The following is a 16,098-nucleotide window of genomic DNA, read 5'->3' on the forward strand; positions in this document are numbered from 1 at the left end:
GGTAGTTTCCATGTCCTACTAAGCAGCTCCAAAAAGTTAATCTTTGATGCCAGAAACATTTTCCAGCAACTGAACATACATTTCCCACAGGTGGTCTTTGTAATTATCACAATTGTCTTGCATTTGCATTACCCCAGAAAAAGGTGGAGCTTACTAAGGGTGTCCTCCCATGAGATGGGGTTTTTTAGATTGCTTGTCAGGTAGGGAAGATGGGACGGATGCTGCTGCTTTTGTCTGTCCTCAACTGTAATGAGACATAAACCCTTGGATTCCAGGCGAGAAGTTATGAACTAGGTTTCCCTGATTGAATCCCTAAACTTCCTTTAAGCTCTCCTGTTGTAGGTGGTGCCTGAAAGGTATTGTTTCACTGTGATCTCTCTCAGAGGCCACAAGTGAGACATGTTTACTACTATGTATACTTTATGCCATAAACTTACTGAAATTAAATTCACATCTGGGTCTTCTCTTGGGTATTGCACTGATAGTATATACAAGGACGGCCCACGCACATAGGTTTTTCACAAGTCAACGGCAGTACAAATGGATTACCAGAACATGTACTCATTATTGACATTTTCTGTGCAGCTCTTATTTCACTTCACCAAACGATTCATTAGAACCTGTTCATTTCAAGACTGCTTTCAGCCTACAAAAGATTTAGTTAAAATTGACTGATTATAATACAGCAAATACCAATGGGTGCAGCAATTAATGATTATCAGCAGGTTAATTCAGACAGAGGCTGTGCTCCTTGGACAACACTGCCACTTAAACAACACAAATAGGAGGCCATGATCACTTTTTGAGTTGTATAACTCCTATATGGACTAGTTGAAAAACCTATAAGATTGGGGATAAACATCTTGGCAGGTATTCACAAATTGGCACTTGTGTTGGTAGCTCTTCAGTGTATATTTGTCTGTTGAAAGTCACATTCTGACTGCGTCTTAAGGTAAGTAGGGAAATCTAATGCCTGGGAAATCCGGCATAAATAAGGGCAGTATTGCTAGAGCTGTGAGTTACCTGGTTGCGCTCCATGTGGGAGCCGCAGAGCCCCCTCCAGTTATCGGATGTGTCTGGCTTTAAGTGATGAGGCCTTAGAGCTAGGAAACTCAGAGTGCAGAGTTACACCCTTGCTCTTTAGTCCATACCCTGTCCCTAGCTCTTAAATAGTGAGCCGGGAACTATATATCTCAGTCACTGTGAGTTTGATCCAAGGAGAGCATGAGTGTGATAGCTACGAGACCGTGTTGAGCTTGGGATTCTACGCATTACCTAAACAACATGCATTCACATAGTCCGGAGCCTGAGTAATTTCAGAGTAAAATCTTGCTTTATTTGCTGGGATGAGCCCTTTGTTTAACCAATTTATGCTTGTTACAAATTTCCCCTTCTAAAAATGTGTGGGTAGGGGGTACATAGTTTTCTGTTCTTGTTTCAAAACAAAATAATCTGCAGCTCGATACACAACCTGCAACTTTTTCCTACTGCCCTCATTTTGTGTTTCTGACCTACCTTTCTGCTCAGTAGGTGCCTCTCGAAGATGTAAGAGAGTTTGCAACATGACACACCACTAAATTCACATGCTCCTTTACCTTTCCAATTCCATTACCCTTCATCTGCCATGTTTAGAGGCACTAGTTCTCATCATTATTGCTTCACATGGTGGAAAGAGGGTGCAAAATGCCAAGAGGACATACAGTGAGAATGAAACAGGATACACATGGAGCGTTATGCTGATTTCAAGCAGTACAATACACACAGGTTTCTGCTGTGGTCCTTTCTCAGCTCTCCAGCATTCTCAATCAATGTGTACACTGAAGGCTGGTACTAGTACAGGTTTTATCATGGTATCTTTTACTCTTCTTTGACTCAATATGTATATTTTACTCTTCTTCGACTCATTGGCTCCCAGTGGATGCAAGGATTACATTTAAAACCCTTTGCATTGTCCACAAGGCTTTCTGGGGCCTGGGTCCAAAATACCTTTAACTATCCCTCCGTAAATACCTCCCCCCTCGAGCCCTTCTCTCCTCTACATCTAACTCCCTCAGGGTCAGTCGTTTTTCAAAGAAACGAGCTGGAAGTACATCGCTGTCTTCGGCCGGGGCCTCCCTTTAGAACGGCCTCCCTGCCACCTTGAAACTTGAGGAGAACCATCTACGGTTCCAGAAGCTCCTCAAGACCTTCCTCTTCGCTTCTGCCTTGGCCCCGCTTCTCCCCTGCTGATTTGCCTTTTCCCTCGGCACTGTGCACCTGGACACCCTCTGTCCTTCGGGCCCAGGTACCTGCTCACCCTGCCATCCTCCTGCACTGCCTCGGAGCCACCCCTTGCACTTGGGCCTGTATCTGTACCCATACAGTTCCCCACCCACTTTTCTTCTGAACTTATCAGATACACCCTATCTGACTAACCTTTCACCTTTGCCTCTCACAGGCTGAACTACCACCGCTAACACTCTATTTAATTATTGATTTAATTACTATGTATTTTGTTTCTCTCCTATGCTCTGCACTTTCCCCCCTTTTCCCTTCCCCATGCACTTGGGCGTTCTCAATGTCACTGGGCCTAGTAAGATTGTTGTTTTTGCTTCTCCTCTGTTCCCCTCCCTTTGCCTGGTCGCGCTCTGAAACACCTGTTTACGAGCGTAATGTAAATGAAATATCATATCATATCATTTACTCTATACTACGTCTTCTTTCAATTGTCCCTCTTATCTTATAACTGTTCTAAATATTTCCCTTTGTTTGACTATCATCAGAGAAACACCATCTTTAATACCTTCATATCATCTTGAGACGTGTCATTCTCTACCCCTTGTTCTCCATTCCATTAAACACTATCTCGAAACCTGATGCCATCATCACATAGCACCTGCAAAAGTGCTCCCCGTTCTCTTTTCTTCTCCATTAGCACATCTTGTCATTAACACTTCTACCTTAATATTCCCAGAGATGCATTAACTATTGCTACTTACATACTTTCCCTATGGTCACTGTGCGTTCAGGAATCCTGCCATCCTTCATCTTGTGTCCTACTGCCAGATTTCTCGACAAATTTCTCAAATCCTGCCAGATCTACATGTCATGTAACTTAGTTATCTACTCGACCTAAGATAAACGCATTTGCCCCATGAACTCTCTAGTACTGGCAATTTGCCTTTCCAATATTGTAGTCTCCCTGGAAACGATGGCATCAAATGTCATGAGTACAAGATGCCACACATGAAGTACTAATGACAGCACTACTTACAGTTAGCATGTAAGCTTGCAATAGCTCATTGTTTCGAATCAGGGTTCAACTGAGATTTAAAGTTAGGATTTTAGCTTCGGATAGGATAAATGATCCCATATGGAATGGACAATTAGCTGAGGCCCAGGACAGGGTTAGAGTGGGAGTTAGTATTTTGACTTCTTAAATAAAAGGAGCCCTAACTGGTGCTTGATGTTACATGAAAGAAGATAGTTTGCTGTAAACTCATGCAGAAATATAGCAAAGACGAATAACATTACATCACTATATGTTAAAAAGCCATGCAACTATCCCTCTTGCCCAGCTACTCATTAATGATGCGTGTTGTATTCCGCAGCAACAGTGGCAGAAGGCATTCAAGGCAAAGACATCCTACTCCTGGCTCAATACATATCAATGAAAATGATGTTCATAACATGGCCAGGAGGCGGTTCAGTTCTAAGTGCACATTATATATTACACATTGCACTCACTCATGTGAGTTCCCGGCTCTGCGCTACCTATACTTGAAGGGCAACAATTTACATATCTATATTGAGGCTCACCTAGGGAACCCATCTGCCCCTCCAAGGCAGGTGTCTTGGGGAGCATAGGCTGAAAGAGCCAGGGATGCAGGCACTATGCTCCAATGCAGTGGCTGCAGCCCCCTAGCCCCTCACTAAATATCCCTAATGCCAGGGATGTACAGAAAGGATCCCATATGTCTGTTGACATCTTTGACAACATCCTATTACCCATATCGCATCTTCAGAATTCTTACATTCTCTTTCTCTCTATAGAGCAATACTTCCAATGGTGGTCCAGATACCCTCTATTCTGGGCCTCTGCTCCCTACTATAAACCCATAGGTGCTTACCCTGCTGAAGGTGTCAAGGTCAGAGCCTAGGGAGCTGAGTCTATCATGCTGTGCCACACTCAAGGTCTCACGGATGCCACTAAGACTGCGTCCCGCAGCTGCGTACAGCGAGTCTTCTTCTTCCATGGCTGCATTCTGCCTCACCACTTCGGCCCCATCCTGAGCATTGGCCACTTCAAGCTCCGTTAATTTTTCAAGCCCATTACATGATGGCTCTTGCTTTTGGAGCTAGTGCTGCAAAATCCTGCCACTCTTTTGAATTGAAGCTTATATATTCCAAATATACATTAATCAATAGAAAGTCATTTCTCTGTCTATCTACCTATTAGTCCTATAACACACATTTACAAAACCTGATCAATTTTTTGCAGGCTTGGATCAGCTAACACGAAAACTTCACCCAGCAAGTTGTAGTGTGAACTTAGGAGGGCTCTGATGTGGGGCATTTCATTATACTTACTGGCTGTACTGTAAGATCCTTATTGTATCAAACCAGTTCTAGGGCACATGGTTATCTTTTTGTGGTAACTGCTACAGATATCTGCAAGGGTTACCCTGTGCTCGACAGAGTGCTGGGTGCCCTGTCGACATCCGCCTCAGGCCTGTCTCAGACACCAACACACCATGCCCCCTTCACCAATAGGCTTGGGGGGCAGTGTGCCAGAGACTGACTTCCAGGTAATTGGGTTTACCATGGCACACGAATGCCACCTATAGGGTAGCTGTAGACAGTGTAATTAGTGTAATTAAACATTTCAGAAGAGACGTTCGACCTCACGGTCGAGTACTATAAAAATGGTGCTCGACCCTCCTATAAAGTACTAGTCTAATCTAGTCGTCCAGTGGATTTCGCGAGACCTCTGATCCAGATCTAAACCTTTTCTCACTCACTCCTTTCAATCAGGAGCTAGCACACCTATGCTCTTTTATTTTAGTTCAATATTATATATATAAAGTAATGAAAAAGAAATCAAAAACATGCATAATGCATAAGCACAAAGTACCCTGTCCCAATTAATGGCATTCCGTTAACTCAAACTGTACTATGTATTATTAACATTGTTTAGATTAATGGACACAAATAATTGTGTGGCAAATGGATACATTTGTTAAGAACAGATGCATATTTTTGGTGCCCTCGTTACACATTAAAAAGAAACAAAGTTTGAGGTCTTCCAGGGGATAGCGTGTCATTTCTATACCCACTCTTCAAACTCATACTCTACATCAGGGATCTGTAACCTTTGGCTCTCCAGATGTTTTGGACTACAACCCCATCAGCCCTTTGTTTACTGTTAAGTCAGTATCCCCTACGTTTCTTTTCATCTACTCGACCAAGTCCCACTCCTCATACCTGCTTTACTTTTGGGAAATTGCAACCAGTTAGCCAATGATTCTTCAGCCGTTGCTGCCTATTGTTATCTCCTCTCATACTGTAATGACCCTCAACGACATCACATTGGTCTTGTCTGCATTTTTACACATTTTCAGTGAAATAACGATTGACCTTTTCAGATTGGTCTGTAATCACATACTAATGCATCTTGTTCTTGCTGTGCCTTTCCCTCCTTAGCCTATTGCTCTGTCATTGAAAGTAAAATTCCTTATATTGTCATTACATTATTATCTGGACAATTATGTTCCTTTATCTTTCAGTTACCTCATGAAACATTCCTACTTTCTGTTAATGAGAAATTATTCGCCTTCATTGGCCCTTTCCTTCCATCATTTATTACACTCCTATCACCACTTATGATGATCCTTTCATGAGACCCACGATCTTCCGTTTGCACTCTAAAACCCACTCCCCTCTACCCACTCAGGCCTGACTCAATACTCTCTACTTGAAGCAATCATGCACCCCATTGCATTCAATGAAATATATCTCAAGCACATTTGGAACTCCAAGCAACACCTTGAACAGTACATTGAACATGCCCGGAGCTTGGAGGATAAAAGAGGGGCAATGCATTTGTCTTGGAAGCAAAACAACACAGACCAACACAGGTTTGAATCCTGGTCCCGCGCTTAGAGACTGGCCTCCGGTATTGAGTGTGTTATAAAAGAAGAATCAATTAATAAATACCTTGAAAGAAGCAAAGTGCCTGCTACACCTTTTGGAAACTCCTTTTTTAAATAAAATAAAGTACATCTTATAGAAAGATCTCTGAACAGTAATTAAGGCATGTTGTGATACAGCTTAACACATTATGGAAAGAACTGTGACACCAGTGAAGGTGATGCAAGGGGTGGAGAGCCAATGGAGGAAGTCCCAACAGAGCTGTTGTGCAGTAGAAGGGAGAGCTGTGAAGAGTTCAAGAAGGTGAATTGTGCCTGAGAAAGTCAGTGGATATCGGACGTTGAGATGTCAGCACCATACAGAACCACTGGAGAATGTCCTGACTGCAAGGTTGGTGCAAGAGAGCATGCAGGGAGGAGAGAAAGAGGTGGTTGACGCCCAGAATAAGCGAAAGGTTCATAAACCCCTGGCACTGGAGAGAGGGGAAAGTGAGGAGCAGGCCACAGAACAGAGCAGGCAGAAGCAGAAACCAGGTAACGCAGCTTGAGCAAGTGGTTGAGAAGAGACAGACTGCTGGCTGGAAACGAGAAAACTCTTAAAGACATCTGAAATATACATAAAAAAAATAAACAATACTGGTTAATACAGAAAGATAAAGTTCCTAGAGCAGACGACAAAGAGAAACATTGGAGGCTGGTACTCGAAGGCAAAGTGAGACCTTGAGAAACGGATTGTCAACAGAAGCCCTTTGAGTCTGGAACTTGAAGGCCAAGTTGCCAGAGCCATTGAGACACTGATTGCCCAAAGAAACTCTGAAATCTTGTTCCTGAAGGCAAGGTTTCTTTGAGTCATTTAGAAAGTGACTAAGGCAAGAAATTAGCTGTGGCAAAAATTGTATTATCATAAGGTACTATTGTAGCTGCCATTCTGCCATGTTATAACAATATAAATCTTTTAGTGGTATTTCCATTACCATATTGTTGTGTCTTAGGACATATAACAATGTATTGATAATGTCTTTATGCATTTCGTTGATTAATTGATAGGCCATGTGAAGACGTCTTTAAATGAGAAATGACATATAAATAAGCTGGCTTAAAATATAGTCCACAATGGCGATCTGTAATACAACCCTATGATTGCTATGCGTTTTACAGAAAAACTATCAAGATCACCCAAATAAACTAGAAAGATCCTGATGATAGCGTTGTGCCTTTGGGATTCACAAGCACCAAAATATGCATGTAGACTGTTTCAATAAGAAAACTATAACTGAGGAACGGATTGTTGGTATAACAAGTAAAGACGACAATCTAGTTGATTTACAAAATGAAAAGGGACGATCTAGATCTACAGAAGTCTGTCACTAAAAGAATTTGTAATTGTGGGTATGCCTGTATGTAAGTGTACGAGTCATGGAGATAATTGAAGGAATATAGACATGGGTGGATATGTGATAAAATAATGGTTGCTTTTCTTGTCATGATCCAAATACAAGAAGCCACATGTCCACAGAGAAAGTTGTGAATTGATTAAAACATCTATATTTTGTACATTTTGGTTCCATATGCATTTATTACCATTGAGTTTCAATGTAATCATAATATGTGGTGAAGTGTATACGACAAATATTGATGTGAAATGTTTTCCATTAGAAAAAATAAATTCAAACATGTACATGATTGCAATTGCTCACTGTGGTCAAGAAATCCACTTAGAGCTAAATAAAAGAAATGCTGTATGCTAGATTTTGAAACCCCAATTCCTACAGCCATTGAGAAGGTGACTATGAGAGAGCAGCTGCATGCTGGAGCTTTGTGGGAGTGTTGTGGGGCTCAGCACGAGAAGCCACGGTCCCGCAATTGCAGGCTACTAAATGCTTGTCAGTGTACTGGAATCAGGGGATGAAAATGAAGGGGCTGAAACCGAGGCGTGGACCTTTCTCAGCGATTAGGCATAATTCTGAGTTTGGTCCGGGGTTGAGCAATAGTTTTTAGGGGGCTTGTGAATGCCAAAACGAAATGTTGCTGGCGGACTTATATAAGGAGGGAACGCCTCTCTTGTTTGAAGATTGCAAGGAGAAAATTCAAGTGAGCGAAAGGGAACGCTTTCGATATATCCAAATTAGGCATTGGATCACGCATACGGGGGTGAAAGCACTTGGGACCAAATCAATGGTAGGAACAGCAATCACAATGAAGGAAGGGCTTCAACATAAAGGTGTCTTGAGATTTTATTGTTTGCTAGACAATGCTGCTCCAAGGGCTTCGTTGCCTTACATGGAAAGATGGAAGTGAGAATTGGGGATCACAATTTCAGAGGACGAATGGTGTTGAATCTGGAGGAGGGCTCATAAGGCATCAAAATGAGCCACGATCAAGGAATCGGCCTACAATATATGCTTTAGATGGTATCTTACCCCTCGACGCATTAATAAAATAGCCAAACAATCCCAGTCTCTGTGCTGAAGGAATTGCAGTGAGGTTGCGGATTTAAGTCACATGTAGTGGTTCTGCCCGAAGGCACAAGTGTTTTGGAAGGAGATACTGGGATATAGCAAAGATATATTTTGGGTACAGCTGTCTATGGATCCTGTAGTGGTGTTTTTAGGTGCTGTGGCAGAGGGATATATGCAGCCAGTGGTGCCCAAGCTGTCTTTCTCACACATTTATTGGCTGCGGTGAGACTGGTTCTAGCCCAGGGATGGGCATCTGCAGATGGTCCTGTGGTTGCTTTATGGTGGATAGACATGTGGGGGGGTTATCGAAATGGAGAAAGTATGTGCCCTAACAAATGGCCATTATCAAAAGTTTCATAAAGTTTGGTCTCCTTTTTATGAATTGGTGAAAGATAGAGAGCATCATTTTTATAAGTCAATGTTGTTGAAGAATCTTTCAATAATATAATTAGCTTATCTCTCGGGGGTGTTTTGTTTAGAGAAGGCAAGGGATGCTTACAGTAAGGGAGGGGAATAGAGTATTCTGAAGAGGAAGTTAAGGGGGTGTGCACAGTAGAAGAATGTGAGCTACCATAATGCTGCCAAAGTTATGTTGGTTATAGTTTACGATTATACTGTTTAAATTCCAGGACTATTGGGGAAGTTGACTATATGAAATATATGTTTTCATTGCGTAAGATTGTGCATAAAGCTGGTATGTACAAGTGCGGGTGCTGGAACATAAATAAAGCTTTATAAAAAGGAGGTGTCGGATGTGTGAATTATTTTTATCAGTGGTATTTGAAGTTCACGGAAGTATAACTTGTGTATCTTTAAATAGATTTAATTATGTCTATTTTATTAATAAATAGACCTTCTGTGCACCCCTGTGCGTTTCTTGTCCCAAAAGGGGAGGGAAGCTATGGAGAATCAATTGTATTAAATCGGGGGTCCTACATTTATGAAAAGAACTTTATCCAATAAAGCATAATTGTGCGTACCTGTTTGGGGTGGGTAGAAAATCCCCCTGAATCAGATATTGCCCATTTAAAACATCCTACAAAACCCACTTCATACATAAAGTTGTACAGTAGCCCAAAGTTAGAATTCAACAGTCTTCATTTTAATAAACCGCCACACACACTAAACCTGTCTTGCTGGCACTATGGGAATTAAAAACAAGCCTTTCAAAATGCAGACGTGCACCACACAAAGATATAGTACATACACCTGTCCCGAGAAACTCTAAATGAAGTTTGCTTCATCTTCAAAACAGCTTGTATTTGCTACAAAGCATCCACCAACACACTGCACATTACCCTGCACAAAAACTAGTCATTTCAAGTGCTACTCGGGTTTGCACAGCAACAACTGAATGTGCGTAGTAATCCCAAAGTTCAGAAAGTAACAGACACTGAATCCGCCTTTTTTCAAATGGGACAACCAATTTCAGCACGGAGACTCTGGGTGTTGCTTTAATTGCAGAGTTGTGTGCTATGGCATTACCAGAAACCACTCCAACCTCTTGCAAAAATAGTCCAACTCTCTTCCGCCAGACCTTTGACCATCTTATCAGCTCATTTCACATGTCTCTATTAGAGGGCTTTAACACTCAGGGGGCATGATTCCATGCGTGACAGATGATCATTGTCTTCTCATTAGTGACTTAATATCCCAATGTTCCATGTGCCCTCTATAGTCCAGACCCCCATGAAATAGATGAAAAGCATGTGGCGATTTCAAACATGTAAATTGTGCACATCTCTGTGTCCCTTGCCTTACTTTAATTCCTCCATTTTTGTATGTCTTTTCATCTTTACAATGTGTTCTTTTTCGCGGAAGAGAGTCAGCGCACAGTTAAAGAAGAACCGTGCTAGAATAACCTGATGAGATTTTGTTTCTGCATTGCTTTTCCATGACAAACAGATATTATTCATAATTTGTGCACAAGCACATTTAGCCAAGATATTTTAAAGGTCTCTTTTTGTGTAATAGTTATAAATATGCAACTAGAATTTCTTCTCTTTTTATATATTTAATAATGTTGGAATACTGAATCAAATGGGTCTCGATTAGAGCACACTACCTCGGGATTCATAAAGATCCCTTAGGCAGTGTGTGAAGCGCCAGATATGCTAGAGGACTCTGATCCCCATTAGTCTACGGATCACTGGTTTAGCTTTCTCTTTTTCTGCTTTGGGATCACATGCACTTCGACTTGCAGCAGGAATTGCTATTCAGAAATCAATTATTTAAACATGGTCCATCCATCTGACTAGCAGATGAAGCATACATACAATCTTCAAAGGGCAGACTTCAATGGCCTATAACACGGCTCCTCAAAATTACAATTAAAGTGGCAATTTTACCCACTATTTGGAATATAATATGTTTCTCCACAAACCTTTACACTGATGACTCAATAGTGGAAGAACTGTGGTGTGCAGCTGGAAATACTTCAGGGTTTGTCAGCAACTTCTGGGGAAATGATCGCATCCCCAAGTTCTCTGACATACACATAAAGGCCTCGGGAGGGAAAGCTTCATAATATCCGAGGCTTCCCTTTTAAATAAGGACTAGTTCCAGAATAGTGTAGGGGTACCAATAAATTAAGAGCACTGAGAGTTGTCTGCTTTATTAAGATTCACAATAAAAGGGATAGGGTTGGGTAAACACCTATAGATACTTGCAAAATAGTCTAGCTTAATAAGGAAATACTTAATAAACCAGTATCAAGGTGGGGATAACAGAAAGTGTGTTTATTAAGATGCTCCCTTCATCTCGGGATGATGAAGCGCTTTAACATAAAAGTCTTAAAGCTGCTCTTATTAGGCTCGCTCAATCAGGGGATGCCCTATTCTAACAACCAAAGTCCAAAGATGATGGCCAAACGAAAGTTCAAAAAGGTATTCTTCATAGGTCTTTTAGTCTCCAAGCAAACCCTAAACTACAACATTAGAGTTATTTGGTTTGCTCAACACACGTGGTCATGAACCTATCCTTTTAAAGTCCATCCCTATTCTAGAAATCAAATCAAGATCAGATATTTTGATATACCGATCTCTTCTGGGTTTACTCACAATTGTATTCCTCTTCAAAACTTGATGTCCAGATGCATACTCTCCTTCATATAGGCCTCTCCTGGGCCTGGGTGCTGCAGGTTTCTATGGGCTCTCTGACTCAGATAACCTTTTCCTTTCGCAACTGCTGGTTGGAATATACTTCTCCTGAGCGGAGTACAGTGTTGACTTACACAACATCAGGTTTTCAGCTTGAGCCACCTCTCTAAATTCTCCTCAACGATTTCTCCTTCTCAGCACAAATCTTAAGACTTCCTGAACTTACATTTTCCTAGGTCTCTCCACGTCCTTGGATTCTCTTACTAAACTCCAACAATCCCTGGTTCATTGATAGTTCTCTTCAGACCTATTTGGGCCCTTTTATTTCTCTTGGCACATCACTCTCTATTGGTAATATTCCACGACCATGGATCCTCTGACACGTCCTGTAGGTCTCTCCACAACCTTTAATTGGATTCTCAGTCTTCTCTTAGATCTCTCCAAGACTTGTGATTCCCTTAGCACAACACACTTTACATTAATGGATACTTCTGACCCCTCATTCAGGGTTCTTTTCAGGCAGACAATATTACCCTTCTGCCAGGGGTTCTTCTTCGACTAAAATTCTTCAAAGAATTGCCTCACCGCAGGAATTCTTTCTGGTATCTGCTCTAGTGTGTAATCCCTGTCCCTTGGTTCCCTCTTCAAAGTCTTTCCAGCTTGTGATGTAGAACTTATGGCATCCCTTGGCCAGAATTACTGCTGCACAACTGAGACGTAAGTGTGCTACCTTGTTCTAGATTGCAGTCTCCCCATGTATCCAGGGAGCAGATGAAAGCACGTCTGCTTTCACCCAGTGGTTGCCTCATTGCCCCCATTGATTTGTTTCTGTCCAGCATTGGTCCTTCCCTTCAGTGGCTTGTTTCCTGATTGGTGTTTCCTCCCTTTATGTTTCCTTTGAAATGTGGTTTGTTACTACTCTTTTGGCATTGGTCAGATCTTAATTGGGATACAAATTGTTTTAACAGTTAGCTCTAAACCCTTTAAATGTGGGCCGACCATCAGCACCATTTTAGATATGCAAATGCTTATGGACATGGCTTTGTTGTGTTCCACTGTGTTTTGTGTTCCAGGAGCAAGCATGGTTTCCTGTTCGACTCACCCGCAAGCTGTCTGCTCAGCGCTCGAAAGGAAAAGTGTATTCTGGTTGCTCACACGATTTGTTTATTTCCAAGTTCGGTGTTCTGCGAACTGCCACAGTTAAACATTTTGTTAATATTCCACTTTGTTAAAGGGACGCGAATAAAGATATCTTTATAATAACCATTCTTTGCACTCAGGGCTCTCACTCTTCTTCCAGTCTTATGCTTTAGAAAGGATTTACAGTTGCCCTTTCGGCATGCTACTACAATCTGACCATTCTGGGGTATGCTAATACCTTTACTCCCAGGCAAAAATATAACCTTAAGGTCCGAAGAAATGGTTTCTGGGGAGATGCCTAGCGCGGCGAATCCTGCTCCAACCACCCTCCGGACAGCACAACCCAGTGCCTAGTGGCCGGCTCTCTCATTTAACAGGATGGGAGACTTTCTGTATCTTACCACAGTGGGTGCTGTCCCATAAATTATAGATATTGTAAGTTGTATTCCCAAGAGGACCCAATCCAGCAGCACCGGCCCACATGAACCAATTTTCAATACAAATAACCCAAAAAGGAAGGGGCATAGTTTGCGTTTAGAATTACATAAATTAAAGGGAGCACATTTTTTCAGTTAATGGACTCCATCAGGTCTTTAGGAAAAAGGGAAAGTCAATATGTGTGTCTATAATTTAGGAAGATGCGGAAACCCGATTTGTGTGTCTCACAGGAAGTAGGAAGGTTAAGAACGAAGCATGCTATACAGCCTCATATTGAACAATGGATATCCTTGACAAAATCTTACTAAAGCTAACTATATGCCAGTCAATAATTATCCGAAAAAGATTATGTATTTTTGTTTAGGGAGATATAGATTGAAAATCATAAAGGCTATACTGTTCATTGTATTTCATTATGCAAATGTGATAACATAAAGATAATAATTCCCTGCCCCAATGGGAAAAGGGGTTACAACCTGCCACGGCTCCCAGGACCTCTGTCCCTGTTCAGCAATGGCAGTCGTCTTCCCATCCCCGGAGGCCATCATCTATAAAATAAAAATGCATCAGTTTGTGAAATATTCCTAGTTTTTTAACATTAAACTGAAAAAAATCTATCATTTAAAATCCACTGGAGAGGACTCCCACAATAGCCCCATCATTTGCACCCTGTTCCCTCGCCCACTGTGGGCCCTCTTGAGAGCTTCTCTTGCTTTTTCGAGATTGTACTATGGTTAGATGTTTGCGGGGAACCGTGGGTGCCAGCAGCCACATTCTCTGCTTCCAGCCCTCCCTCTGCCGAGCAGTGTCCAATCCCGACTAAACGTGTCTTGGTGTCTGTCTGGTGGGCATGCACAACTCTGCTAGAGAGGGGACGGGGGGTCTATGTCTGCGTGCACTTTGCCTGCCAATGCTCACACTTAGCGGTAGCCAGGAACATGTTTAACATTGTTTTAATCTTCCAAGAGGAGACCCCGATAGAAGATGGCCGTTTGCTGCCGCTGTTTACCATTGACACACTTAAGTCTTAGGCAGTGAGGGGAGGGTTTAAGAAATATTTTGGAGGTAGACAGTAAACCTTAAAAATATCAATGAGAAAGGTGACCGTGTAAGGACTGGGAGAAAATAACAAGAAATGGCCAACAACTATGGTAGTAAGCACTATAAATAAAACCAAGCATCATTAGTTTTATATCTGAGTATTTACTTTTTCAGAATCTTGCTTTTAAACAGTTGCATGCATTTATGCACCAAGTATTTTTTGTGAGAATACTATTTTTATTACGATTCAGTTTTTTATTGCATGAATTTATCCTTGCAGGCATACAGATTATTTTCAAAGAAAATGATGCAGTTATTGAGGTTACAAGTTAAAATACATGGCGTTCTTAAGAGTGAGATGTTAAGAACCCATATTTTAACTTGTTGTTACTCTCCTGATAACCTCACACAAAAAAGAGTCTAGGGTGGCATCAAAAGGTGCAAAGATGTGCACTGTGCTGCACATCATGGGTTTATTCCAGTACACTACCTGCTCTTATAGGAATATACTGATGAACATGCAACATAGCGAAGATAAGGCCCAGCTGATCAGTGTAACACACACACCACACAGTGGAGTACAATAAAAAAAGATGAGCGACTAAGTGGGATTGAGGGGGTGCAGGGAGGGCTCTGCGTTTCCCTACTGCTGTAATGCTACCAGAATTTTGGGCTACAGTGTTATTTTCACAAAAGATCCCGTTTTATGAAAATACAGGGCGATAGAAGCTGGGATGGTGGGATTTGAAGCTAATCCCATCCCTATTGCATGGTTATTTATGCGCGTCTTGTTTTATATGCCCCCTTTGAAGAGCTCAGCTCTCATAATATCCAAGTTCGTTTTGTTCTTCTCTGTGATAAATCCTTGGTAACGCCATCGTTCTTTCCTGCCCTTTTGTTATTCGCTTCTGCTCCTATTTACGTCGTTTATTTGCATCACTTTTGAATGCATCCTGGGTCTTAGTCCCTCTTCTTTTCTTTGAGCTGGCTATTTAGCCCCACTCTGTTTCTTAGCTTCCTCCTGCTTCACCACCTCCCCCATTAAATAACCATTATTTTAACGAACTGCCTTTGGAAATCAGTTTATGACTTCATCTTTCTCCCTTCCGCCCTAAACAACAATAATAGTTTCCCAAATTGTAGTTTGTATGTCCAGCTACTCCGCAATGTAACACACCGATAGGGATAAAATGTGCATATTTTATTTTGTGTTATGTTTTTATACACTTTAAATGACCACACTATAAAGAAAAATATATATTCCACCAGGGTTTTGGTCAGGTTTGTTAATATTCAATGTTTAGAAGCACCAGTAAGTGCTTGCTTCTAAATATTTTTTGTATACTACCTGATTGACCGAAATTAACATTTGATGAGTCACCACCCAAAACGCAGATGAGATGCAAATTATAACTTGTGTCAATGATATGACCCATTATGCTTTAAATGCCTTAGTGGTGTGTCCAAACGCTTCTTCATGCATATTCCCAAACCCATGGTGCTGATGTCACATAGGTATGTTGCATGGCACCATTTGGCCTAAGGGGTCAAACGCACCTGGAACTGCTAGTATCAAGTTAACAAAGCCCTTCTATGATAAAAGCAGTGCTAAAAATCTGTAGCAAGTTCGAGCCCTGCTGCCTTGCACAAGGCACATTAACATTACGAGTGAAGTTCTGAACGACCCCTCACAGGACTCTGCTATGAAGAGGACATCTTTTTACCCCATTATAGCCACTCGCCCTTCTTGCGTCTTTACTGACCCTTTCCCTCTTCATCTACTCCTTCCATTCC

At 41.6% G+C, this 16,098-nt stretch overlaps 1 protein-coding gene across 8 annotated transcripts in view; it reads right to left on the reverse strand.

The window, feature by feature from the left end:
• Nucleotides 1-16,098, reverse strand: part of ELF1 (E74 like ETS transcription factor 1) — a 917,745-nt gene that overhangs the window by 235,006 nt on the left and 666,641 nt on the right. For 6 of the 8 annotated variants that reach the window (XM_069639215.1, XM_069639214.1, XM_069639212.1 and 3 more), the window contains one exon: nt 13,740-13,811. The exons of the other annotated variants lie outside the window; for them this stretch is intronic. In XM_069639215.1, the coding sequence (XP_069495316.1) occupies nt 13,740-13,811 (72 nt within the window). The remainder of the gene's footprint in view (nt 1-13,739; nt 13,812-16,098) is intronic. 8 annotated transcript variants of the gene reach the window in all.

This window comes from Ambystoma mexicanum, chromosome 7q (genome assembly GCF_040938575.1).
Source record: "Ambystoma mexicanum isolate Mex_15411 chromosome 7q, UKY_AmexF1_1, whole genome shotgun sequence".
NCBI lineage: Eukaryota > Metazoa > Chordata > Amphibia > Caudata > Ambystomatidae > Ambystoma > Ambystoma mexicanum.